This window comes from Pyrus communis, chromosome 7 (assembly GCF_041283825.1).
Source record: "Pyrus communis isolate YQ-2024b chromosome 7, ASM4128382v1, whole genome shotgun sequence".
Lineage (NCBI taxonomy): Eukaryota > Viridiplantae > Streptophyta > Magnoliopsida > Rosales > Rosaceae > Pyrus > Pyrus communis.
This window is the reverse complement of record NC_142571.1, coordinates 3,971,420-3,999,255: the sequence shown is the minus strand read 5'-3', so window position 1 is coordinate 3,999,255 and position 27,836 is coordinate 3,971,420. Positions and strand designations below refer to the sequence as shown.

Here is a 27,836-nt window from a genome sequence, read left to right as displayed (position 1 = left end):
ATAGTTTTTCTCCTCCAATCCATTTGGATTAAATTTTTAACCTGAGATTAGTAAAAAATGAATTTAGGATAATTTTTTCCTTAAAGTAACTTTAAAAAAAAAATTACGTAGGCTATACTAATTTAATTTTATGAACATTTTAAATTAATTACACTAACACTGTATGAGGTTTATCGAGTTTTCACAAAACACCATCACATTTGAATCATTACACTAACATCCCTTCAAGTTTTAATTCTCTTTCACAAAACCCCTTCAATTAAAATTTTGCTAATAAATTGACAACTTTAACCTTATAACTAATTAATTAAATACTAAAGAAATATATTTAAAAAATAAAATATTAAGTAAATTAAACATTAAAAAATAAATAAAAAACTTAAAATATCGAAAAGGCAAAAAGAGAGGAAACCTAAACCCTACACAATTCAACGTCCCACCATTGCCACCTTCATCCCTTTCCTCTCTGCCCCCACCCTCTCGAAAAAAATTGAGGGCTAACCTTTGTTTTGTGTATGAATGCACCGTACACATGGTCCATAACATAATGGAGCATTACCAGATTCACCACCATTTTTGAGAGAAAATCAATTTGAACAAAAGCCAGATGAGATTATATGCAAATTGTCAGAAACAGAGAAGAACCCAAAATCCAGAATGTTGGAAAAAAAAATAAAATTTGTGAATTTTATCATCTGAATCCTATCTCTCACCGATGCCACAACAGTGCAGAGTTTTCCGTAGTGACTGATAATAATTCTTCTTATAGTAGTGGAATGATCAATGAAGGGCTTTTTCTTTCTTGATAAATATATGACTTATGCTTGATGGAGGAGTTCAATGATCTGAGCAGCGAGCAGGCATGGGAATGATGGTGGTGGTGCAAATTAGTCATAGAAAGAAAGAGAGAGGGAGAAGTTTTCAATTTATTTTTTAAATGTTTAATTTGTTTATTTTTAATATTTCCTTTTTCTAATATATTTCTTTATTATTTAATTAATTAGTTATAAAGGTAAAATTGTCAATTTATTAGCAGAATTTGACTGAAGGGTTATATGAAGGTGAATTAAAATCTGAGAGGGTGTTAGTGTAATGTCTCAAATGTCAGGAGATTTTGTGAAAACTCGATAAACCTCAAGGGATGTTAGTGTAATTAACCTATTTTAAACTAAAAATATTTAGATTTCGATATAAATATTAAATAATCACTAAACCAACACTATGAACTATGAAAAAATATGAAACACATAAAATATTTTTTTTATTACTTTAGCCGTTGGATTTAAATTTGGACCATTAGATTTTATTTTTTTTACTGTTGGATTTGATCATGTTAGATCTTAGCCGTTGAATTCAATAAATTTATAAATATAAAACGAAAAAAAAAACACATATATGGTGGGTCAGCCCCACTAACACCCAGGGGATCATGGGCTAAATTTGCCCCACAAAGGAGTTTTTGATTAAAACTCATATTTGTCTCTTGGAGCAAGTTGAGATAAATTTAAAACCGAAAATTTGAGTTTTACTCGTCTAAAGTCGTCCTCATCGTTTCCATGAACATAACAAGATGATGGACATGCATCTGTAACTATTAACGTTGCTTTTCAATGAACGTACATTTATGGATTTCCTATGACTCCATAAATTAATTTTAATTTATAGCAAATACTTTATTTCTGAATGACACTAACAGGAAATTAAACCTTGTATATCTATATGATGAATGAATGCAATGAAACCGTTAAATTTCCGAAAACTATTTACTACTGAAATGGAAATATGAACGGAAAACCTAATCAGGCCTTGACTGGTCGTTTGCGAGTTATAAATACCGACGACTTTACCATCTTTATGTATAAAACCGTTATCTATGTTAATATTCTAGTCTCTTCATTGCCTTGCCTAATTGCTTGCTACCCCTCTACCTAGCTATAAGTTACAACCGCAGAAAACTCTCTCTCTCTGTTTTCTTCAATGGCTGTGAAGAGTGAGCTTTCCATGGCATTAGTTGTGATGGTGGCGGCGGCGGCGGTGGGTTTGGTTGTTCCTGAGTCACTTGGTTGCATACCGACCCCGAGTGGTGGTGTGAAATACCCAGTCGGAGACCCCTTTTGGACCATTCCTCAAAACCCTGATTACTACACAAACTGGTCCTCTAACCATTTCTTCAAGATCGGTGACTCCCTCGGTAATCCTATTCCCCGTGTATACATATATATATCACTCTGCCTCATATGCATTACTCAAAAAGGGACGACCACAAGCCAACGAGGCTTTTCCCTATGCGAGGGTCAGAGAAAAGTTTATTGTACCCAACCTTACCCTTATTTTGCAAAGAGGTTGTTTTCACAACTCAAACCTCTGACCTTTTGGCCACAAAGGAGAGCAAACTTTTTGTTGCGTCAAGGCTTACCCCCTCCTCATATGCATTACTATATATGTATGTATATGTATACAAGTCTGTGCACATATACACTGCTAAATTTTTTTTTCCAAATGTGGCAGTAATTTTTCTGGTATATTTGTTATGGCACGAGTGCATGTTGACTTTTTTGGAGTTTCCATTCCAATTCCTTACTTTGAAATACTAAGTTCTTCATCCACTGTGCGGTTATATTGTGGTAAATTGGCACACAAAAACTTGTTATCATCAACTCCACATAAATCTTTTTCACACTTCGACTATATATAACATGAGAGATATAAGAATTTATATGTTCTATATCAGATTGACTAAATTATATTGCCTTTTTTTTCGTATTTCCTTGAAGTTTTTGCATTCGATACGGGGCGTTACAACCTCCTGCAAGTGACAAAGCAAGAGTATGAGAAGTGCACAGGTTACAAGCCACTGAAAGTGTTCAACACTGGTCCAGTGACTATTCCATTGGAAGAAAAGGGTGTGTTTTACTACATATGCAACATCTCTACGTACTGTAGTCTTGGCCAGAAGATTTCTATTAAAGTGAACGAGTGTCCTTGCCCACTACCAAGTCCACCTCCGTCTTCCCCACCTCCCGCTTCTCCAACTCCTGTTCCTCCGTCTTCACCACCACTCATATCAACTCCTCAGCCATCTCCAAGCAGCCCTAACGGGTCCCAGCCTCCTTATGTGCAGGTTACAAGTCCAGCTCCGTTGCCAGTTGATAACGGTTCTCCTGAGGGTCCTTCAAACTCTGCAGCATTGATGCATAAAGGGATGTTTGGTGTTGGTTTTGGGGTGCTACTCCTCGTTTTTGGGTGATCTAGGAAAATAATTTGACTAGATTTAAGTTGTTTTCTTAGGATAGCAGAGTTTATGTGTTTAATTTCTTTGCAAACCTTAACCAGAATAATTTGATTGCTTTATTGATATTAGATTAGAGGATTGAAGATCCTGTTGGGAGTACTTCGATCCAAACATGGACAGACAAGAATTTGGTTATGACATACATGGGTCTTTTAGTCACTCAATCCTTTCAATAACATATAGCATTGCTTTTTATTGGTGGAACTGTTTGTACTATTTGGGAGATCCAATCGATTCTGCGAAAATATTTATGATGTCCTAAAGTATCTACATTTTGAGAATTTTAATCGTTAAATCTTGATCATTGTACCTTTGTCCAAAGATATATCGGTTTAAAGTTTAAATCTACAAAGTATAAAATACCTCGGTGTATACTAAAACATTTCCTGATTTTGACTACAATCCTAGTTGAGGTCATCAACTTTTGAAAGTTCCAACTTTCTTTGTTATAAACTCTCACGTATAATGTTCTAACATTACACGTGAAAGTTAAGGGTAAGGGCAAGGGCACTCATTAACACTCAAGAGTTAACATTACACTTTAAGGGCAAGGGCAAAGACAAGGGCAAGACCTTTCACGTATAATTATAAACGTAATGATCATAACTACACGTTTTATGAGCTAAGGGACCAATGGTAATGAATTTTTAGCTGATGAATTATTGCTCCAATTTAATTAAAATTGAGGGACCATTTCTACAATGTACTCTATTTTATTAGTACAACACAAAAAGAACGAGCAGAACCACTCAACAAATATTAAAGTGGAGTCAAAACTGTTGAAACCTAAAATAAGCAAGGGCCAAATTATTAAGAGTATGAATCCAATATCGGATAACAATTGGATAAAAAAAACGGATTTTCTTAGTTTATAGATATAATTATATAATTATATATCTATTATTTTACATAAAATAAATTTTTTGCTACATGGACAAAAAGATATACGCCAATAAAAAATCGTGTCTACAGTTCCCAAAATTGTATTGAACCACGGCACTAGCAGCAGATGCATATGGGGTTGGTAAATAAAGAGACTTGACTTCGTACTTTCATATTGCCGATTCTGGTGACATGAGCTTGTAACTAAACGGAGCATTGCGTAATCGGTTATTTAAGGTTATAAGTTATAAGCTCAAGCCGCACGGACCAAAGATATACCAGTCAGCTGAGGTACCTTGCTACACATAACCTCTTCGCAGTTGTACTCCAACCAGCATCCAAAAGCAGCAGAACAAATTCTTGGCATTCAACAACTAACATCATATTATATATAACCATCCACATGAAGTAGAATAAGCATCTCCTTAACAGCTATTGTTCCGAAGAAGTTTCGGATTCACAAACCAAACCAGAAATAAACGCTGGGAACCTAGACCAACAGACCACGGTGCCGATAACTTTTATTTTTCTCAAATAACTTCATAAAGCTTAATTTAATCATTGCTGAGCACATTGAACCCTCTGGGCACCACCATGCATGTCCTCATCCTCGTCATATGCCTCTTGCGCATGTGCTTGCTTTCGACGCATTTCCTCCTCTATGTTTACATCATGCAGCGTGGTCTCCTCACATTCATCCAATTCCATGTCGGTAAGTTGTGCCGAAGTCCTGGGGGGGAGGACGGTCTCCAGGGCCTTGCACTGTTCTGGGTTCAGTGAGTCGGGGAACTCCACTGTGAAATGAATGTATAACTTACCTTTCATGAATGGCCTCTGGTACATTGGCATACCCTCATCGTTTATAGCCTTGAATTGATCTGAGAGACACCGGTGAAGATAGAAACAAAATCAGGGTAACTACAAAAAAATCTGATGCAACCAAAAATTTCACACTAAGAGCTAAAAAAACCTAATGGTCTAGTTTTCACTCCTGATGCATTTCGTAATTGTGTACTGAATAACCTTATAGAAATTAACAACACCTTGTCAAATTACCAACACCTTATCAAATTAATAAGTAAACAAGTGAGAACTATAAGATAAATTTCCAACTCAAAATGGAGAATGAGAACTTGACTACACAAGCATGTTTGTTGTTCTAATCTTGTCCACGAGTATGAAAGAGTTAAATTACGACTTTGGGGACAAGTTGCAAATATCAATTGGTCCACAATAATTGCACCGCAGTAAGTAGAACACATGAGTCACTAACTACGAGAGAGAGAGAGAGAGAGAGAGGTGCTATTATAGGGATAAAGGGAGATATAAGGTAATATGTTTTAAATTTAAAAGGCAAATATGTTATTCCCACCCACTCCGTTTTCTTATTCTCCATTAGATTTAGAACATATTACCTTCTCACTCCCATTATTCCTATAATAACCTTGAATCCTTGTTATTTTTCTCTTTTCCAGAAAAATTGGTCATCTTTGAATGGCTGTGCACATATTGTCATCACATATTCATCAGTTGTGATGTTTGTTTTCTGTTCATGTATTTTTGGTTGTTTGTTCTCTCTTTGTGACATACCCAAACACTTACGCTGATACATGTATAAAATACCAATCGAAATAATCATCATAGGTTCAAGTGAATATGGACTACACATTTATTTGACCAACCCCAATAAAGGTAGTATAGGAAAAAAAACCAAGAACCAATAAGACAATGACTCATAACATCAAGAATTAACCAAATCACAAGTACAGGGCAACTATTCAGAATGAATACAGTAATGATGAAACTTACCAGGCTTTACAACTTCTCCAGGATGAGATTTAATGAGGAGTTGTCTTCCATCCAAATGCGTTAATATGAATTGAAAGCCACAAAGTGATTCCATAAGTGACAATGTATGTTCAAAGAAAAGGTCATCACCCTTTCTCTTAAACTTAGGGTGCTCTTTTTGTTGTAGGACAAAAACAATATCACCTGTAACGGTGTCCGGCTGTAGAATGAAATAAAACGAAGAGAAAATAGCATGGATCAATAGATATACCAAAGATAACTGACATACGGAGGTACTGAACAACTGAACCTCCAAAGTTCAAAATGAAAGCATGTACACCTACCGCTTCATCAGCTTCACCAGGGAATGTTATCCTCTGCCCATTTTGCATGCCCTTCTCTACAATTACTTCCAAGACTTTCTTTTCCTGAACAACCTTCTCACCCTTACATTGTGCGCAGCGATCCTTGTCATTAATGGTCTCGCCAGTACCCTTGCACTCATTGCAAGGATGTTGCATTTGCTGGATCATCGAGGGGCCAAGATGTCTAATAGACACTTTCATTCCAGAACCTTGGCAGCCAGGACATGTCATTGAAGCACCTGACTTTGACCCTTTACTGAATCATGTCAAATACCAACCCCATATCAGAACCATAGAGCACAAAAGTAAATTTTGGATAACATTCAAATTATTAAACACTAACCCCTTGCACTTGGAGCAGATTACGTTGCGCGAGAGAGAAAGCTTTTTGGATGTCCCATTGTAGAGATCTTCCAAAGAAACCTTAAGGGGATGGATTACATCCTCTCCCCTTCTCTGCCTTCGACCTCTGCTGCTTCCACCACCTGAGAACATAGCATCAAAACACTCAATTCCAAATTACACAAAGTACAAACACAAGGAGCTCCAAACAGGGAAAATGCCTTACCACCGAATGGGTTTCCACCAAAGAAGGATTGGAAAATATCAAATGGGTCATGGCCGCCACCTCCGCCACCCATTCCTTCCTTGAGGGCATCCTCGCCATATTGGTCATAGATCTCACGTTTCTCCGGATCACTCAGAACCTCGTATGCTTGAGCCAACTCCTTAAACTAAATTACAAACCGGAATGGAAACAGTTAGGAAATCAACATAATAAGAAATTACCATTAAACTTTGCTTATTGACAATGAAATTCTAGCACAAGCAATCCCCGGCTCGAAGTTAAACTCGGTGCCCAAGTGTCTGAAGACAAACATATAATAGGATTGAAGAAACCGATGTTCACAAGTAAACTGCTTTATGTGACACCTCTTAGTCATTAAAAACGATTCAGATGAATTATAAATTTCAATAATTTAACAATTCCAACTGCAGCAAACAACAATTCCTATAAAACCCAGAAATCCCCAACATTCCAAAGCATAAAAATAATTAAAAAATTAAGAAAAATATATGCCAGATCTTCATCAAGGGAATCATAGATTTGAACAATCAAGAAGCTGATTATTCAAAAATAAAACAAGAAAATATTATCAGAGGAAAAAGAAAGTAAAACCTTTTCGGGATCGCCGCCCTTATCAGGGTGGTTCTTGATGGCGGCTTTTCTGTAAGCCTTCTTCAGATCGTCCTGCGAAGCGGTCTTTGAAACTCCAAGGATCTCATAGTACTTGCTGTTATCGCTTTTCTTTGGAGCTCTCCCAAACATTCTCACTTATTCCCCTTAATCTGTTAAATAATTAAAAATTAATTTTAAAAAAACACCATTAAATTTCAAAAAAATTAATAAGAAAAAAACCAAATCCCAGAACTCGATTCTGAAATTCATACAGAGAAATACAGAGAGCATACCGATTTTGAGATTCGATTAATTGGAGATATGTCGTCAGAGGGAGCAGAGAAGAACGAGAGACGGCGAGGGAGGAAGAGGAGTGTGGGTTCTGCCGGATCGGTATATTAAAGCGAGGGAATGGACGGCTGCGATTGATTGCGAACAGGGTGGTAGCTAAGGGTTAGTATTGACATTTACATGCAAACATATGTGTGGACATTTACATGCAAACATATGTGTGGATATGCGAGCAAGGAAGGATCTAGAATTTGTCCTTTTTTTTCTCCCTCCGGGTCTCTTACCATTTTTTTTTTTGCCGGAATATTGTTTTTATTGTGTAAGAATTGTTTTAGCATATTTGATTGTGTGATTATGTAAATTAGAAGAGATTATATGGATTTGGAAGAATATTTTGTATTTAATTGTATTATTTGGGATCACTTAATATTATGGTATAGTGGTATTATTTTCGCTTATAAGTAAGAGATCTTAAGTTCAATTTTATCTCTTTTTCATCCATGTCCTTCCGCCTCTTTAAATTTTTTACTTATAACATGTTTTCAGTACACTCTTGACATGTTATCAATATGCTCCTAAAGCTAGGCTTCAGATTTGGAGAGGTCCCCTCAACAACGGAGTTTGGTTACATCAGTCAAGTACTTCTATACGTGATTTCAATTTAAAAAATTTCAACCTTAGTTGCATAAAACATTCATCATAAAGCAAGAGCCTAATTTTACGTTGGATTTTTGTGAAGTGGGCCCAAGCTGCATTTAAGGGCGAAACCAAGATTTTTATCTTGGATGGGCTACTTGAAATTAGTACCGTAGAATCATATGTTCAATTTTTTTTGTCATATAAAATTATATAATAATCAACATAAAATAACAACAATGAAGAATAAGCTATTCTCAAAATCGTAACCCTAATCCATAAATTCAAAAACCATGTAAATAATTAACCTACTAACTAAATCAAGAATAAGTAAATAAAAAAATAAAAAAAACACATAAAAGATGACATTCGTTGGAAAATCTTAATGGAAAGTAAGAAAATTGCAGATACAAAGATTTAATGGTGGATTAAAAACAAGTTTTTTTTTCTTTTGTTGAGTGAAAAGCATAGAAGCGGCGGTAGCTACAGCCCACTTAGCCATGTGAGAGACTCCGCCGGTGCCAATAGACACGTGAAAGGACGTCTGAGACGAGTTTGGCTAGCATTTCTCTAAAATATTTAAAGTTAAATTTTATAAAAAAAAAATGTTTTTTTTAATGAATATGCTCCTAATGCTAGGCTTCAGATTTGGAGAGGTCCCCTCAATAATGGAGTTTGGTTACATTAATCAAGTACTTCTATACATGATTTCAATTTAAAAAACTTCAGCCTTAGTTGCATAAAACATTCACCATAAAGCAGGAGCCTAATTTTACGTTTGATTTTTGTGAAGTGGGCCCAAGCTGCAGTTAATGACACACCCCGACCGAGATTGGAGCGTGCTGGCCGTCACATGAAGGTGACGTAGCCATGTGCACGTGCGGAAGCCAATAAAGTAATAATATGAAAGTACGAATAATTAAAAACTAGCATACAAAGTACTAAACAAGTGCTAGTGCAAGTGAAAGACAATTTCAGAGCAGGTCTACAGCAGTCCAAAAGAAAGTTGCGACATAAGTACACCCAAAGGTGACCTTACGCTGGTGAGTATCTGTCAGAAAAGCCGGGAGAATCCTCTGGGAAAACCACCGAAACTGCTAATCAACTAGAACCTGGAGGGGCGCAAAACAAAAGCGTGAGTGGGCAAAAACAAATCTCTTTGAAAACTATTTAGCAAATACATTCTAACCCCTCGCCGTAAAACCTGTATACTTCCCAGAAAATAAACATATATACATATGTATAGATATGCCAAACATGCTCAAGGGTATACTAAACATGCTCAAGAATGTGCCATGTCAAAGCCTCGTAACGATATGCTAGTGCTCAGGTATAAATCACATCAATAGCATAACATCTGGCAGCCGGAGTCACCTAACGTGACCTGTACGGCTGCATATAGAGCTCAAATCTCAAACTCAACAACGGAACAATTGAACCTGCCCACGAGTCGGAACCACTTAAAGTGGTCTGTACGACAGGACTGGGTATAACGTATATATACGCTCTAGTGCTACAATCACGTGAAGGCTGTGCGAATAATCGCGGGTCACCTACGAGTCGGAACCACCTAATGTGGTATGTACGACAGGCCTGTGCACCTAGCTTGGATCCAAGCTGAGCATATGGTGCGGGAGGTGAACATCACGTGAAGGACTGTGCCCTGCTCAGGGCGGGAGCACTAACACCGGGGGTGCAGGTTATGAGCTCTCTAAGCATGTCAAACTATTGCTGAATGTAAATATGAATAGCATTTACCTGGCACTTACCTGTGCTTCCACAGCACCCAACATGTATATATATATGTATGCCACTACTAATGCATGCGATGATGCATAAACGACAATCATAAGGTGCATGGCATAAAACAAATAACCCTTTTTATTTAATATCTGGGAATATAAATGTATATAGGTATATACGGAAAACAAAAGCCCACTCACTGGTATGTGGAAGGGTCGTAGCCCCCCTGCCTCGAGTGCGAACGCTCGTCCTCGGGGTACATGTCACCTATATGCGAAATAACTATAAAAACGTTAACTTTAAAGCATATAACCAACTTCTCGTAATAACTTCTCATACATTGCTCAAAATAGACAAATGAATATACCAACGTGCTCTACACAACCTCAGGATCACAACCATATTTTTAGAAAAATTTTCCTCCGCCGCACGTGCCCCCATGCGCCGGCCAAGGCACGGCCACACGCGCCGGCCACGCGCAGGCACATGCGGCGCACACTAACGGCGTCAACTGACGCCGTTAGGAATATTTCGTCAGTTTTGACAGATTCCGTTAACGGCGTCAGGAATATTCCGTCAGATTTGACGGAATATTCCGTCTCCTTCTCCGGCGAGCCTCCGGCGCCGTCGCCGGCGCCAGAAAACTGGAAAAATTTCAAACCTTGTTTTCTCACTCGTTTCTCAACCATTTTTCATGATTCTTGAACCAAATCAAAGCCCTAGACTAGTAGAATCACGTTAGATCACTTTTAAAGCCTAAAAACTACGCGATCATACCTGTCTCAAAACTCAAAACTCGGCCAACTTCGAACCAGGCCTTCCCGACGTCCAATTTCGTCCAACGAGCTACTCCGACGCTCCTTAGGACCTCACCAAGACACCTACGAGCTTAGAAATCCCAAAAACTCAATGAATAATCTTTGCATGAACAGTACTCAAAACGGATAACCTCGAATCGACGTGAAAACGGTGAAGTTCTTATCTGAAAATGGTATGGCTGTGTTCCCCTCGACCTCACGAGTTCAATGGTGTAGTTGGTTCCCTCGATCTGTGATGGTTTGGTGGTTTGTGAGTTTGTCCGTACGTATATGGTGAGAACGGGAAGGGAGAGAGAGATGAGAGACAGAGACAGAGAAAGGGTAGAGAGAGACAGTGAATGTGCAAGTGTGTGTGTGTGTGGCCCAACCCATGCCACCACACACAAAACAACCAATAAACGTGACGAAAATGAACTAGGGGCAAATATGTAATTTCACACGTGCGTTTCGATATTTCCGGGACGGGATGTCACAGTTAAGGGTGGAACCAAGATTTTTTTCTTGGATGGGTTAGTTGAAATTAATATCATAAAATCATATGTTCAATTTTTTGGCTATATAAAATTATATAATAATCAACATAAAATAACAACAATGAAGTATAAGCTATTCTCAAAATCGTAACCCTAATCCATAAACTCAAGGACCATATAAATAATTAACCTACTAACTAACTCAAGAATAAGTAAATAAAGGAATAAAAAACACCTAGAAAGTGACATTCATTAGAAAATCTCAATGAAAAGTAAGAAAATTGCGGACACAGAGATTTAAATGTGGATTAAAAACAATTTTTTTGTTCTTGAGTAAAAAGCATAGAAGCAGCGCTAGCTTGCGTAGTATAAATGGGAAAAGGTTCCTTGTGCGGAGAATCCTAGAGATTTTGTGATCATGACCATTCATCATACATCGTGCGATCAGAATTTCAAATTTAAAACTAAATATAAATAGTACTAAATGAAAAATGACTGCACAATATACGATGAACGATTATAATCACATATTCTTAAAAAAAAAAAAAAAAAAAAAAAAAAAAAAAAAAAAAAAAAAAAAAAGAAAAGGATCTGACCGGATCCTTTTCCGTATAAATGGTCTTTTTGTTTACGGGTTTACCAAAAAACCTCACTGGGCTACAGCCCACTTAGCCATGTGAGTGACTCGCCACTAGAGTGCCAATAGACACGTGGAAGCACGTCTGAGGCAAGTTTGGCTAGCATTTCTCTAAAATATTTGAAGTCAAATGTTAAAAAAAAATTGTGAAAATCCAATCCGATTGGCTGAAATACCCACAGAAAAGATGATATCTCACGTCAAGTGAAAGAGAAGGACAATGGTTTTGATCTGTACATGGTTTTGTTAGTTTGACAACTTCCGACGTTGGTGTCACGCTAGTCTGACTCTAAATCCCATATCCAAATGGAAAGTTGAGAATAATTGGCTGAGGGCAGTTTAAAAGGAAGGCTGTCGGTCTGTCTGGTTGTGTTTGGTGTCGGTCGCCGAATCGCAGAGGGAGACGATGGCGAACAGGATAGAGGGGTTCAACTTTGAGCAGAGGCATGGGAAGCAAAGGGTCAGGGTGGCGAGGGTCTGGCGGAACATCGACGGACGCCATACCATCGTCGAATGGAACGTCGGCATCAGCCTCCTCTCCGATTGCGTCTCTGCCTATACCCGCGACGACAACTCTGATATCGTTGCTACCGATACCATGAAGAACACTGTAAGTAATAAGCCTCTCTCTCTCTCTCTCGTCGAATCAAATCAACAATCCAAATGATTATGATTTCCATCCACTCTTAATTAATAGATTATGATCAGTGAAATGATATCTTGTTACCTAGATTGATAAATCTTTTGTTAGTTTTTCAAAGATATGTTTTAGAGTTATTAGCGATCTTGATATTGGCGTGTCTTTTCATGTTGGTCCTTCCAATTTAAAGTCGATAGAAGTGGTCTTAGAGACTGTCCGCGTCACTTATTTTGCTCTTTTTGTAAAAGATCTCCGTTAAATTGAAGAATCACAGTTCAAGTGGAGGGGTTGATTTGACAAAAATATCCTCAAATTAACGGAGGTTTTGCACAGAAGAACCAAAATAATTGACAGTGGAGAAAACTACTTCTATTAATTTTAAATCTTAGGGACAGGTAGAATCCATGGGTGAAACTGCTGTGCAACATATCAACTCTAATGAACTATTGCAGAGCGATAACTCGTAAGGCATATTTAGCAGCTGATCATGATTCTCAGCACCAAATGGCAAAAATATCGGTTGAAACTGGGAGCGAGGAATTTAAGGTTCCTCAGTTAACATGGCTGCTTATGGACTCTAGTTCCAATTAACAGGATGATACTTTTAATGTAATGTCATACTGACACAAGAGAAAAATAATATGTACATATACATGTTTGTTAGCTTCCCCAGTGCTGGAAATCTGCTATATTTCCATCATTTAGGTTGCTATTTGCTTTGGGATTTAACGTAGTTGCAACGCAGGTGTATGTTAAGGCAAAGGAATGTAAAGAAGAACTTTCAGTGGAGGAATTTGCAGTTCGACTTGCTAAGCACTTCACATCTCTTTACCAGCAGGTAAACACTATGTACTTCCAAGTGTTTGTTTTTGAATTTCATCAGTTAATCCCATGCTGTAGATGAAAATAAAAAATGGTTGATATTTTTACCACTGTCACTGCTGAAATGATGGCTGTTTGTTGTTATTCTTGGTTTGCTTCCTGGTTAACTAATCAAGCTTTCATCTGGACAGTGTAATGTTTTTTTTCCTTATCCCTGAAGGCATGACTCATGGTATCTTTTTAAGCTTCTGTTTCATCGGTTGTCTTAAGTTTGGACTTTTTCTGTGCTCTCTCTCTCTCTCTCTCTCTCTAGTGGTTCGTGTGAAACTTGGTGTCAATCAGCTTTAATGAAACAAATTGTGTCTGGACTGTGTGCTATTGTAAGATCAAAAAAAAAATTTCGAGCTAGATATGCTCTCAACACAAACAACCGCCCTCTTTCCATACGCACAGAATTTCACACTTTGAATACTGCCTGGTTGCAACTGCAGCACCTCCTTCTGGCCTTGTCTAATGCTTTTAGTATTTGCTTAATCTAGAAAGAAAGCTGTCGTTTTTGAAATATAAAAACAAATTACGAAAAGGAGAAAGCTTTCCTTCCTGCAACATTTACTGCTAGTTATGGTAGTCTCCCTGAGAGAGACTTGGATAGAGATAGATGAAGATTGGTAATGATAAGGAATATTTTGACACAAACTTCCTCTGCCTACTGTTTTGGACAATATTCACATTTTTATCTTGCTTTTCATTTAAAGATTACATTCAAATTGGCATCTCATTTTTTTTTTTCTGGTAATATTTGATAGTTGGTGAAAAAATTCGGTTGTTCTTATTTTTGTAGGTCACTACTGCCATAGTAAGGATTGTGGAGAAGCCATGGGAGCGTGCATATGTAGACGGTCAACCCCATGAACATGGTTAGTCTATCTTCTGTCCTGCATACAAGTGCGGGCGAAGCTATAAAGCTACTGTATATGATATCGACTATCTAGTGAAGACTTTATGATGCAGGGCAATCACAATAAGCTGCTGTCGAGCGGGTAAAATAGCAAGGAAATAGAGAGATAAAAGCAATAGAATCGAAGTAGAAAGGACGATAATTGAGTTCTAGGGAGAATCCCAAGCGAAACTCTTAAATCTGAAACTGGAATACATTCGATAAAAAACACTGGATACACGGTTCTCTTAATAGCCTATTTATACTAGAGTACAGCCGCCCAGAAACCCTAATCTTGTATGCTAAGAAATCTCATCCAACTAGGACTTACCTAATTAATCACATTCCTATTTAGAATACATTAAACACATAGGGAAGCATAGAAAATATTAAAGAACTAAATTTCCCAGATTAACTAAAACCTTAGCCTAATTCCCCAGTGGACACAAGCAATCTTGAAGATCTTTCTAGATGCTCCTCCATCACTTTATAAGCAGAACACTTGGAAATTAATTAACCATATTTCACATATGAATTATCATTTGCATTTAGCGATTTTTAACTATTTGCTCCACGTTGTTCCTTGTCGTTTTTACTGTATACGAAGATTGTTTATTTAGCTGAGAATTACCTTAACTTGGAACCTAAACAGTGGTAAGTTTCGGGATTAATTTGTTGTCTAGTTGCTTGTAGAGATAGGGTCAAGAGATGACATCATGGATGGTATGTCCGTTCTTGTTGCCTCAAGCTTAATCTTGTTAGTTCACTGTTTTTTGCATCCAAATGTTGAGTAGAAGTCCTTGTTTTTCACATATATTCTGAAAGTATTTCCAAGCATATTGATTTGCAATCTGGAGACATCCATTCTGTTCATTTTTTTAATTTTTAATTTTTTTTCATTGCCATATTTGTTAAAGGTTTCAAATTAGGATCCGAGAAGCGTACAACAGAGGTAATTTTAAAGAAATCTGGTGCACTGAGGGTGACTTCTGGGATTGAAGGACTATCTCTGCTAAAGACAACAAAGGTAATCTTATCCAATCAAATTTATATCAAGGTTTTAAAAGTTGAAGGTGTAATGTGACAATGGATATCGTAATCAATTACTCTGTGCATAACCAAGAAAGGAATCCGCCGGGGGTGGGGGTGGGGACCAAAAGCTAAATCGATCCAAAACTTCATCTACCCTGAATAATCCTAAAAACTCATTCTGTTTAACTCCATCCATATGATCTAAAAAACTGTCATGCCCTTCTACACGTAACAGTTTTTACAACATTGTCTTTCTCAAGATTTTAAGCTGCATAAGACCCTCGTAACATCTGTTTTGGACCACCTAACTTGAATGAGCCTCCTTAAACAATTTCTACCAGATCTGTATCGTAAATGGACAATTAAGAAAAGATGATTGACAGTTCCTTCCCCAGCCCTTCAAAGAAATTTATGGAGCCTTCTTTGAATCTGATTACAATTATTAATTTTCCCCTTAGCCATCAGGAATGCAAGCACTTGAATCTTAAGAGGAATCTTTGCCTTCCAAATTGGATCAAAAGAAAATGGATGCGAACTCTCCCCTATGGTATCCCCCTTTGATCGTAACTGTCCCTTGAATATATACTCCAGCCCCTGACATCAGGGCAAACTCTTCCGACTGTTAAGTCATTGAGATTCCTAACTTAAGTCTTAACCGGAAGGAAACACAGATGCATCTTAAAAATCTTGAAGCTTCTCGATGCTCTTGCTGGAGAGTGGAGAGTGATAAGATCTGGAAACAGAACTTCCAATGCATTAACCTCCGGCTCCTTATGAGTTATCAAAATTTACCGTTTCGTGGTTTCTAACTAACATGATATCATCTGCACGTGGTTGTATTATCATGCTAATGCATTATCAATTTACTGAACACGGAAAGGAGACAGAAAAAGTATGCATTGCAAACATTGCAAGTTGATATAATTTGGGAAGACTTTAACTGCTATTTGCATGTTAGCGTGCATGTGTGTTCTTTTTCTCTTGTTGAGTTTGTTGTTTGATTGATACTGATGATTTTTTGTTTGGATTCTACCTGAACAGTCAGGTTTTGAGGGGTTTATTAGGGACAAATACACAGCTCTTCCTGACACACGAGAGAGGATTCTGGCTACAGAGATCACTGCATCATGGAAGTATGCATGTTTTCATTTGGTGACTTGATATAATGCTTGTTAAGTGGATTTGGTTTCTTCTGTATAATAGTCTTCAGTGGTTACATTGAGCCTAGAGTTAATTTCCACAGGTGTTTGGAGACTACAAATCTACGTTACTGAAACAAATTGCATGCAGGTACCAATATGAATCCATTTTTAGCATCCCTCAAAAGACGCTGTACTTCACTGAAAGATACCTGAGTGTGAAAAAAGCTCTGGCTGACACTTTCTATGGTCCTCCAAAGGAAGGAGTATACAGCCCATCTGTCCAAAGCACTCTTTATCACATGGCAAAGACTGTTCTCAATGGGTATTTCTCTGTCAGCACACACATTCATATTGCATATGCTTGCCAAATAATATACTTATTCATGTTCATGGTTACAGGTTTCCCGACATAGAAGCAGTACAACTGAAAATGCCAAATATCCATTTCTTACCTGTTAATCTATCTAACAAGGATAATACTATTGTGAAGGTAAGACTCTTTTGTTATGTAAGTTTTTGCATACAAAATCTATGTACTTATTAACATATTGAACTTCTGTTCGGTGGCTCACTTGCTCTCATCTGTAGAAGTGTAGTGTTTGAAAAGAGTAAATTGATTTCTTCCCAGTCTAGCATATTACTCAGCAAGCTTTCCTAAAACTATCTTTTCCTTTTATTCTGCTTAGTGCCATGTTGCTTTTTATCTCACATCCCTTGTTTCCCTGCAAAGTAGTTGTCCACTGCGGTGTGCAGTATATTTTGCCTTCCTGGTGCCTTCAGCCCTCACCCTTCATAGCTTGTTTAAAGTCTACTATCCCGATGGTCTCTTCTTTGTCCAGTAGTTCTGTGACTGTTGTTTGGAAACTGCTGTTTCTTTTGCCATACTGGAATTGGTATTCCCTGCGCTTTACAGGTTCAATTCATGTTGAGATCACGTAGGAAATAGGTTCTTCGTGATCAAGATTCATGACTAATATTCTTATGTTATTGTAATGTAGAATCGCAAGGATTCTGTTGTCGGAAACTAAATGGCTAGACTTCATCATTTGAATAATTTGCAAGTTGATAAAACCCAGCCAGTTATCGTGTACAATATACACGTGTTTTAGGGTCGTGACAATGACACATCTTTAAAATAAGGGACTAGGTTTAATGAGATAAGTGTGAAACCGAATCCTTGGTACAACGAAAACAATACTCTAATGGACAAGACTTTCCGATGCACTGTACTTGTATGTATGTGGATTTTTATGGTGATGTTAATCTGTTATTTCAATCGTTCTTTTCTTGGGGTATTAGCTAATGATGCGTTATCCTTCACTGACTCATGAAAATTTGTTTCTCCTTTTCCGTTGTTTGCAGTTTGAGGACGATGTTTATCTTCCAACAGATGAACCACACGGATCAATAGAAGCTACTCTAAGCCGTTTCTGGTCAAAGATGTAGTTCTCGCCATTTCTGTACTTGTAAACTTTTAAAGATACAGAACCAGTTTGTTCGACGTTTGAAGCTATAAGCTTAACTCTTCCTGTAAAGTAGAAAGTATTTCTGAAGAAGACTAAGTCCGACCTCAAGAATGTCTGGAGGTTTAGAACTGATGCAACTGTAAAATAGAAATAAGAGTGTTGATATGATGAATAATGTTTGGAAGTCTGAAACAACTGAAAACCTAGAGTTTAATTCTACATATACATGGTCAATATGTTGTTCTAAAAACCTTTTAAACATCAGTGTATCCCATACATCAGTTTTTGGGAAACTTCGTTTTTGTTACTTTAGAGACGCACACGCTAGAGGTTTTTTTTTTTTTTTTATGTCGATGGAACCACATCCATGCCGATCCATCGGATGCCGTAAGCCAACAGAAACAAGTATCCTCCCATGTGGTGTGACAAATGTGTGTAGAACCATGTAGCACCCATGTAAGAGATGCAGTGTGGCACAGTGTGGCAGATGTCTAACACCAAACAAATCATGAAATTAAAATAAAAAACAAGCCTGGAGTCCATTGGCGCTAACCTCTGAGTAAAAATGAAAAAAGGAGTACAAAAGAAAAAAATGGGTGAAGATCACTTAACAATCTAAAGTGCTTTTGTTGCAGTATTTGAAGTCAATTGCGTATTTCGTGCGTTTTTCAACTTTTCTATATGCAAGATTAGTTTGACATATGGACATCGTAGCATCATGTTGCATTGCATCGTGTCAGTGTCATGAGGTGAAAAGAAAGAGCACGTCAGTAAAAAAAAATAAATCACTGTTGATGAAATTAAGTTGTCATGAGAATTCCACTCCACATTTAAATTTAGTAGGTAGGAAAATGCTTAATAGAAATCACTTTTAAAATGAAGTTGTCACAAAAGTTACTCTCCTTCAACTTGACCACATTCGCATTGAAAGGTAGTAGGTAGGTTACAAACATAGAAAAATGATTGACTTTAGTAATCACTAGTGCATATTGAAATTAAACCCTATTTCTTTTGGATACAAACATAGAAAAATGTTCTCAACATAGAAAAATGTTCGTTGATTAAATGTGTGATCTGTTTTTAACTGCTATGGAGCTACATCTCTTAGCAACATTGTTGAGGAGATCTTAGTCCAAGTACTTCATGGCACCAAAATGTTCGTTGATTAAATGTATAAGCTGATATACAAGGTCCAAAAGTTAGAAGCCGACAAGGCTCTTGAGCTTTTAAGTTTGAATGCTTTCGGAAGAAAAGAACCTTCAGATGATTATTTGAGACTCTTACAACTTGCAATAACTTATACTCATGGCCTTCCATCAGCTCTTAATCTTATAGGTTCTCATCTGTATAATAGCAAGCTATATTGGATAGTTACGATCCTTACGGTGGAGAACCTTATAGAGGATTTCAATGAATACTTCAGAAGAGTTATGATGCCTGGGATGATGTCGTGCAATCACTTTTCTTGCTCAAGCTTCAAAACTGTAACATTACCACCAGAATCTCCATCATACCTGCAAACACAGTTGTCCAATACATAAATTTACTCGAAACAAATGAAGCCGCCTATCTACTCGATCGATCCCAATTGGGAGTGACACACACTTACATGTAGGGACTATATGCTGCATAACCGTGGGCAAGGTAATATCGTGTTGAAAAGAATGAACATCAGCCAACATGTTCTTTTCTATGTCCCAAACCTAAGCACAACATTGCAAAATAATTATTACACGGCAGTAGATAAACAAAGCCAAAAACTAAGTTTCGATAATTCATTCATCGAAGAACGAAAAATATATCAGAGGAAAGCATAGTGTAGAAACTTGCCTCGGTGTGATTCTTGGTATGTGCATTTAGAAGTATGCCTTGGTTCTCCATAAACTGAACACAAACATCACCATTATATCTGACTATTGAATCATCGTACGAAAGAACTGACTGCTATACTTTTCAAGAAGAACAAAGGGTCTCTAAATTTCACTACATTAACAAGAAAACCGAAACGAAACAGTTGGAAATCGAAGAAAGTAACACGTAATACTTGTACCCTGTAAAAACTTGCTTGGAACTGCATTGACAGATTCAAGTAGAGCTTCAGTGTTATCTTTGCCAAATAATTTGATTCGCCATCCCTGTAAATGTGAAGAAATTATCATATATATTTCAAGTGAACGAAAATGAAGACAAAAGACGAACATCTTGCACAGACAATTTCGGAAAGGCAATAACAAGGCTAACTTTGGTAGAAGAAATGGACTACTTGGTTGAATTTGCAAGTAATTTACGGATGGAGTCATAAGCCAACAAGTTACAGCCTGATGGTATTCCATGATGGAATAATATACGTGGATCTTTATCACTGCCTTTAAAACTATGATCAGACTTTCCTCCAGGCTACAAAATACATAACAAATAAGTAATGTTAACTCTTAAACTGCCTTTAGAAACAAATAGATAAATCTGATTTTTAATTTAATACTGTCATCAACTATTTCTGCCACAAAAGCAGCATAAACACTGACCAACAAAAAAAGACAAAGTTTGAATCTATCCCGACTTCCGAGTGACTTGTTGCACAAAATAGTTTAAAACCTTTACTTTTGTTCGACTTTCTCCTCCCTAAAAAACCACTTGAGTTGTTTTACTAGAGAACCACATCTATGAGTGCTTCGAATCCAGATGTAAGGAGGCAGGTTAACAACTGAAAATGCCTAATATCCATTTCTTACCTGTTAATCTGTCTTACTAGGATAGTACTATTGTGAAGGTAAGACTCTTTTGTTATGTAAGTTTTTGCATATAAAATCTATATACTTAATAACTAACAGATTAAACTTCTGCCAGTGGCTCTCATCCGTATATATCTACTGTTTGAAAAGAGTAAATTGATTTCTGACCAGTCAGGCTTTTTACTCAGCAGCTTTCCTAAACCTATCTTTTCCTGTTATTCTGCTTAGGGCCATGTTGCTTTTTAGCTCACATTCCATGTTTCCCCGCAAAGCAGCTGTCCACTGCAGCGCGCATTTTTCCTTCCTGGTGTCTTCAGCCCTCACCCTTCATAGCTTGTTTAAATTATAGTATGCTGATGGTATCTGCTTTGTCCAGTAGTTCTGTGACACTTGTTTGGAAACTGCTGTTTCTTTTACAGGTTCAAGTCACGTTGTGATCACGTAGGCAATAGCTTCTTCGTGATCAAGATTCATGAATAATATTTTTATGTCAATGTTGTAACGTGGAATTGCAAAGATTCTGTTAGGCATAGAAATTGCAAGTTGATAAAACCCAGCCAGTTATTGTATTCAATACACACGTGTTTTAGAGGTCGTGAAAATGGCACATTTTTAAAATAAGGGATTAAGTTTAATGAGATACGTGTGAAACCAAATCCTTGGTATAACGAAAACCTACAGACGCTAATGGACAAGACTTTCCGATGCATTGTACTTGTATGTGGACTTTATGGTGAAGTTAATCTATAATTTTAATCGTTCTCTTCTTGTGGTATTAGCTAATGATGTGTTATCCTTCATTGAGCCATGAAAATTTCTTTCTCCTTTTATGTTGTTTGCAGTTTGAGGACGATGTTTATCTCCCAACTGATGAACCACACGGATCAATAGAAGCTACTCTAAGCCGTTTCTGGTCAAAGACGTAGTTCTCGCCATTTCTGTATTTGTAAGCTTTCCAAGATACAGAACCAGTTTGTTCGTCGTTTAAGCTAATAGCTTAACTCTTTCGTTAACTGTAAAGTACAAAATGTTTCTGAAGAAGACTAAGTCCGGCCTCAAGAATGTCTAGAGTTCTAGAAATGATGCATGAGTGGGGGATACGATGAATAATGTTCGAAAGTCAAACAACTGAAATCTAGAGTTTATTCTATGCATGGATCAATATGTTGTTTTGACAACCAATATTCTTTTTATACGAGCGATATTCTAAAAACTTAAAACTACTCTAGTTTATGGGAACGGAGATCTGAACTTAATCTACGTTTAAGAATGTTGTTAAATTCCAATTCACACTCGGCCTCCAGCCTCCTTCCGTGTGTAAGTACACATTTGTAACAAAGACATTGATGCAGATTAATCAAAGAGTCATGTGAGACAGAGATCCTAGACTATTTTAAATAACACACTAACCTTGATATATATTTTCTACCAAAAACAGACGTGTAATGACTGGAAAGTCAACAGCTACCAGTATAGGGGGAGCACGGCAGGCACTGGACTGGAGGACCACAACACCACCAGGGAGGGAGGACAATGGTTCTTTGTAATTGATAAAAGAACAGCCGCATCCGCATGCAGCCGCTTCATATTTATATATCATTGTTGGGGCCTACTCTATAATGTATTTCAACTAACTAATAGTCAATAAAATACGACAATTTAAAACTACATAACCGTTGGATTAAATAATGGTCATTTTTTTTAACAAATGATATTATCTATAGTAAGGAAGAAGGGGGTGGGTTTATCTTCACAATGCTTTGGATAGTCATTTTAGTATTTCTTTGTATAACCGTATGAGTCCTGGTCTCCTATGACCCTCATTTGAGGACCAGTGAGGACCAAATGCATATTAGCCACAAGATTATATTAGTTTAGATTCAAAGGCTTAAAATATTTGACAACTTAATAAACCAAAACGAAGATGAGTTTTCTAATAGTTCATGGATCTTAAGTTGGTTTTACTTTATTAAGTTGAATGTATTAACTATTTAGATCTAAACTAATATAGTCTTGTGGCTATTATGCATTTAGTCCTCACAAGTCCTCAAAATGAGAGCATTAGGAGAGCAGAACTGATGATGGCATTAGTCTATTTTCTTCACTATAAATAAATATTTTAATGATTTTAAATTAGGTATACTACATGGATATAGATGGTTTGGATTCTTGAAAAATGCTATGGGAATTGAAATATATAAAAGGCAAAGGCAACCGGTGGAACATATACTAAATTATAAAGGAAAGAAACAAACAAAGTAGGAGCTACCTTAAGTAGGAACGTGGGTGGGTTTGGTCTTTTCAATTTATTCATGTGCATATCATATGATTATGCCTTCAATTTATTAATGTCCAATTCATACACTTGCAATTTCTTAATCTCCTTTGGTCTATAAATTCAGATTGCTACCATTCATCCTCTCCACCCCCTTCCAATTAATACACCTCCCTCTCTCTCACCCCAACTTAATTTATGGAGTTCAAAGAAGCTACCATCTCTTCTCCTTCTCCTCCTCGTTCCCTCTCCCCAGCCCCAACCAGCAGGTAAAAGATAATACCTTCTCTCTCTCTCTCTTGCATGATGCATGATAAAACAGTATTTGATTCCTTTTTTTTCTTTTTTTTTAAATTATCATTCTATGCAGACTTAGGTTTAGTCAAGTTGATTAGAATAGTACTTTCCTTCTGCACTAAAATTTGAATCCCCTACCCCATAGTTTAAATGAATTCACAATATTAATTGTAAAAAAAAAATAATCTATGTTGGTTTCAACCCATTACTTTAGTTTGGTCTCAAACCATTTAGGTTAGGTCTTATTAGTTCTCCTTTCTTTTCTTCTCTTCCTTTATGCGTTTAGGTTTGGTCCTTAACCGTTGCTTTTATGTACTTTGCCATCACTATATATTATTTGAGCTTTTAATTTTGGTAGATGCATGCATGGGGTCATTCAATATTACTACTGTTGTTTAATTAACTTTCATGCCTTGACTATAATTGAGAAAAAGAAAAGAACAACAATAATAATAATATTGTGGAAGTACAATTTGTTGTATAATTTTGATGGTGGTGGATCGACATAGAAGAAGATGGTGGTCGGAGGACACGGTTGCAATAGTGACAGGAGCAAACAAGGGAATAGGGTTTGCAGTTGCGAAGAGGATGGCGGAGTTGGGAGTGAGAGTGATATTAACGGCCAGAGACAAGGAAAGGGGTGGCAAGGCTCTTGAGGCACTCAGAGCTCAAGGTCTTCACAGTGTAGTCTTCTCTTGCCTTGATGTCTCCGATCCTGCTTCTATCAAATCTTTCACCTTATGGTTCCAAAAAGCCTATGCAGTATTGGATATTCTTGTAAGCTTTCTCTATTTCCATCTTAATTACTTTTTTTTTTTTTTTTTAACATTACAGTGGAATTATATACCAATTTATGTTATTTACTTGGGCTCCTTACCTTCACGTTAAGTGGTCTTAAAACATGAAATTAATAACGTCTAAATTGTTAAAATTCATGGTAAAGTTATACTATAATCGTCAAAAGTTTAATTTGCAGCTCAAAGTTATATTGTGGTAATATTATGATATAATAACACATAATAACATTGTTATTACTGTAACAGAATCGATTCTTACATTGTAGACGTCATATTACATTGTCACCATATAGTATGTTAAGTGTGAACCTAATTACTTTAATATTATATATTTGACAATGTGATCCGTTATATATATATATATATATATATATAATCGAATATTGGATCCTTCAATATATATCTGTGTGACAATGTAATCCATTCTATACAATCTGTCCATTCTATACAATCGAATATCTTTAATATATATCTGTGTCACAGTGTGATCCGTTCTATATAATCAAATATCTTAAATATGTATCTGTGAAGTTTGACCTTATATATAATATGTTACGTGTATTTGATGAGGGACAAAGAAAAGGTCGGTGGAGATAGATATTCACGTTTCTAGAGAACAAACATGGTCAAGTGGATCAAATGTCATTAATAGTGTCACTGATTATAAGTTTACAGTGAGATCAAGAAATACCTAAATTTACAAATTTCAACATAAATGGTGAACTGTTTAGTGATTTGAGAACTTCTCTTAATTGGCACGAAATAATAAATTAGGGTTAAGTGGTGAGTCCGTGAAAAATGGAATAGTGCGGGAGATAAAACGAGAGGCTGCATTGAGAATTTATTAAAATTTCTATTGATATATAAGTTTGATTTGTGATTACATTTGTAGGCCTCATCACTATATTATTGTTACTATTATTAAATATTAATGATATTATTTATCCTAAGAAATGGAGATGTGCTAAGCCACACATAAGTCTGTCACAATATTTAATATTAAACTCACATCACGATATTTGAACTTAAAATCTTCCGATTACAAAGGAAAAAGAATATCATTATACTATGGTAACATGTGACCACTAAATTATTAATAATTTTTTTAGAGAAATCATAAAAGTGGGACAGTTTTTTTGTATAGATTAATTATCAAAAGATTTTTTTTATTTTCATGTATAGCATTATTATTTACAATATTAGAGAGGGCAAAAAAAATAAATATTGGTGTGCTTCAAACTTGGGGCCTGTGCAATCGAATCTTTCGCTCCTCCAAAGCCGCTATTGATTCTTTATATTGATTATAAATTTGGATATGAAGGTGAATAATGCAGCTGTGTCGTTTAACGATATCAATGAAAATTCTGTGGAACATGCTGAGACAGTGATGAAAACCAACTTCTACGGATCTAAGTTACTGACGGAGGCCCTCTTGCCCATGTTCCGTCGTAGCACCTCCTATGTTGGTCGGATACTTAACGTTAGCTCCAGACTCGGCTCACTAAATGTAAGCGATCAAAAAAATTAAACTTGCTAATTAATATATTAAGCTCACGAAACAACAGATGCATGCATTAAACCTCGATCATCAAGCTCTCAATATTTTTTTCTGCAGAAACTGAAAAACCCTAGCACAAAACAACTTCTAGAAAGTGAAAGCCTATCGGAAAAGGATATCGAGGGGGTGGTTAGTTTGTTTCTTGAAGACGTCAAGAGCGGGAGATGGAAGAGCCAAGGGTGGCCTGAAGTATGGACTGACTATTCTGTATCAAAGCTTGCACTCAATGCATACACAAGAGTTTTGGCCAAGCGATACGAGGGGAGGGGTTTGAGCGTGAATAGCTTCTGTCCCGGCTTCACGCAGACATCTATGACTCGTTGTAAGGGCGACCACACAGCCGATGATGCCGCTAATGTTGGCGCAAGGCTGGCACTGCTTCCTCCTAAGGAGATTCCAACGGGGAAATTTTTTTGGTGGGTTAGTACAAGTAGTAGTAATGTCATACTTTCTAAATTGTAGCTGCTCGAGTCGAGTGATTATTACATTAATTTCGAGTCAACTGTATTAATCCGTTATGTGTGAGGCTCCATGCTTAAATTTGTGTTAGAATTATATATTATGTGAGACATTATTTATTGACGCATTTGGATTTAGATGCCATATCAATTTTAGTAGATTAACCATGTTTAGCTTTTAGACTTTTCATCAACAATATTGTTAGTCATGTTAAATACAAAAGCTAGAAAGTGAAAGGCTGTGTTGTCTTTTTTCGCGATTCTCATTCCTCTCCCTTCTAAGGTGCTACCCATCACACATTCTCTCCCCCCACCTTTTTGTTGGCAACCATTTTTCAATGGCTTAATTGGAGCCTCCGCCCCAAAGTCGAGATCTTTCTCCTCCCAAGGCCTTGTCCTTTGATTTGGAGTTAGATTTAGAATTTTGAGGTGGTTCTTGGTTGTTGGTGGTGAGATTCACCTTCGTTCGCTTAAAACGCAGTGGCAACAACCTCAATGACATGTTTTGCGGTTGCACCGCCTTATGCCCTCAGATCGGATGGCTGCTCACCTTTGGATGACCGGATTTGAAGGTTGCGCCGTCCTAGGCAACGGAATCTGGCGTTTGCGACTCCTTGGGTGACCATATTTTTCTTTTCCGCGATATTAAGCATTTTGACTTGGTGGCCTGACGCCTTGTATGCACTGATATGTCAGTTGATCACCTTGGTGACTGAACTTAACGGCTGCGTGAGTCCCTTCTCGATCGACGTAGGGCAATTTTGTTGTCTTGTCGTTGTGCTACAACAATGGCTATATGTGGTTTTTGCCTTGAGTGAAGAATTATGTTCTCTTATCTATCAACGATGACTTTATGTGATCTTACTTGTGCACGATAACTCACTATTGCGTCTATCATTTTGTGACAGCTTAATATGGTTGGTGTTTGTAATTTTTGTATACGGTAGCCGTTTCGTGTTTACTATTGTCTCTGTTTACCCAATTGATGTACAAACTAAGAACTTTGAATGTTGTAAAATATGCAGCTAGGTTTTCACAGTCAATTGCATACCCACTGAAGCTTGGGTTGCATGTATTTATAATATACTGAAGATTACATTCAAGATTTCAAACCCTTATTTACATTGAAGGTTTGAAATTCAAATATACCATCAGAGCACTTAAGAATATTGACAAAGTCCTACGTCTAACCAACTGTTTAGAGATAAGAATTACAAAGAGAATAAAAGACTCAAACATATTTGATTCTAACAGACTGAGGACTTGGTCTAACATCCCCCTGCAAGATGACAGGATGAGAAACAACTGGAAGCTTGGAAACCAGAAGCTTGAACCTTGATGACGACAAACCTTTCGTGAATAAATTTGCAACTTGATCTTGTGAATAGATAAAATTAACAAGAAGCTCACCACGAACCACTTTCTCTCTGACATAATGATAATTGACCTCCAAGTGTTTGGTTAGGATTAGAGGCCAAGGCTATTGACGAAATGTTATCACACCATATTTGTGGACGAAGAAGAGGGAGTTGCAGATCACGAAACAAAGAACACAGCCATGGAAGCTCAACTGCA

General features: G+C 36.9%; 3 protein-coding genes across 5 annotated transcripts; 2 read left to right on the top strand and 1 right to left on the bottom strand.

Annotated features, from left to right (window-relative positions):
- Positions 1-4,531: 4,531 nt before the first annotated feature.
- LOC137733641 (dnaJ protein homolog) lies at positions 4,532-8,084 on the bottom strand. Its single transcript, XM_068472778.2, has 7 exons — positions 7,801-8,084; positions 7,508-7,677; positions 6,896-7,061; positions 6,671-6,812; positions 6,307-6,583; positions 5,984-6,182; positions 4,532-5,052 (listed from the first exon to the last, which is right to left on the bottom strand). Exons 2-7 carry the CDS (start codon positions 7,655-7,657, stop codon positions 4,733-4,735), a joined length of 1,254 nt encoding a protein of 417 aa, XP_068328879.2. The 5' UTR covers positions 7,658-7,677; positions 7,801-8,084; the 3' UTR covers positions 4,532-4,732.
- A 4,155-nt stretch (positions 8,085-12,239) lies between these two features.
- On the top strand, positions 12,240-18,394 carry LOC137733842 (uricase-2). Its single transcript, XM_068473035.2, has 8 exons — positions 12,240-12,715; positions 13,491-13,583; positions 14,409-14,484; positions 15,422-15,531; positions 16,578-16,669; positions 16,827-17,000; positions 17,078-17,168; positions 18,041-18,394. Exons 1-8 carry the CDS (start codon positions 12,512-12,514, stop codon positions 18,122-18,124), a joined length of 924 nt encoding a protein of 307 aa, XP_068329136.2. The 5' UTR covers positions 12,240-12,511; the 3' UTR covers positions 18,125-18,394.
- Positions 18,395-23,270: 4,876 nt separating this feature from the next.
- On the top strand, positions 23,271-26,385 carry LOC137733337 (short-chain dehydrogenase/reductase 2). 3 transcript variants are annotated; one of them, XM_088696647.1, is made up of 4 exons: positions 23,271-23,420; positions 23,958-24,225; positions 25,567-25,752; positions 25,861-26,385. In XM_088696647.1, the coding sequence occupies exons 1-4, from the start codon at positions 23,350-23,352 to the stop codon at positions 26,263-26,265; spliced, it is 930 nt and encodes a 309-aa protein (XP_088552773.1). In that variant the 5' UTR covers positions 23,271-23,349; the 3' UTR covers positions 26,266-26,385. The 3 variants fall into 3 exon arrangements, with proteins under 3 accessions (XP_088552773.1, XP_068328590.2, XP_088552774.1); XM_068472489.2 differs by having other exon boundaries at positions 23,272-23,420; positions 23,961-24,225; XM_088696648.1 differs by having other exon boundaries at positions 23,273-23,420; positions 23,964-24,225.
- Positions 26,386-27,836: the final 1,451 nt, after the last annotated feature.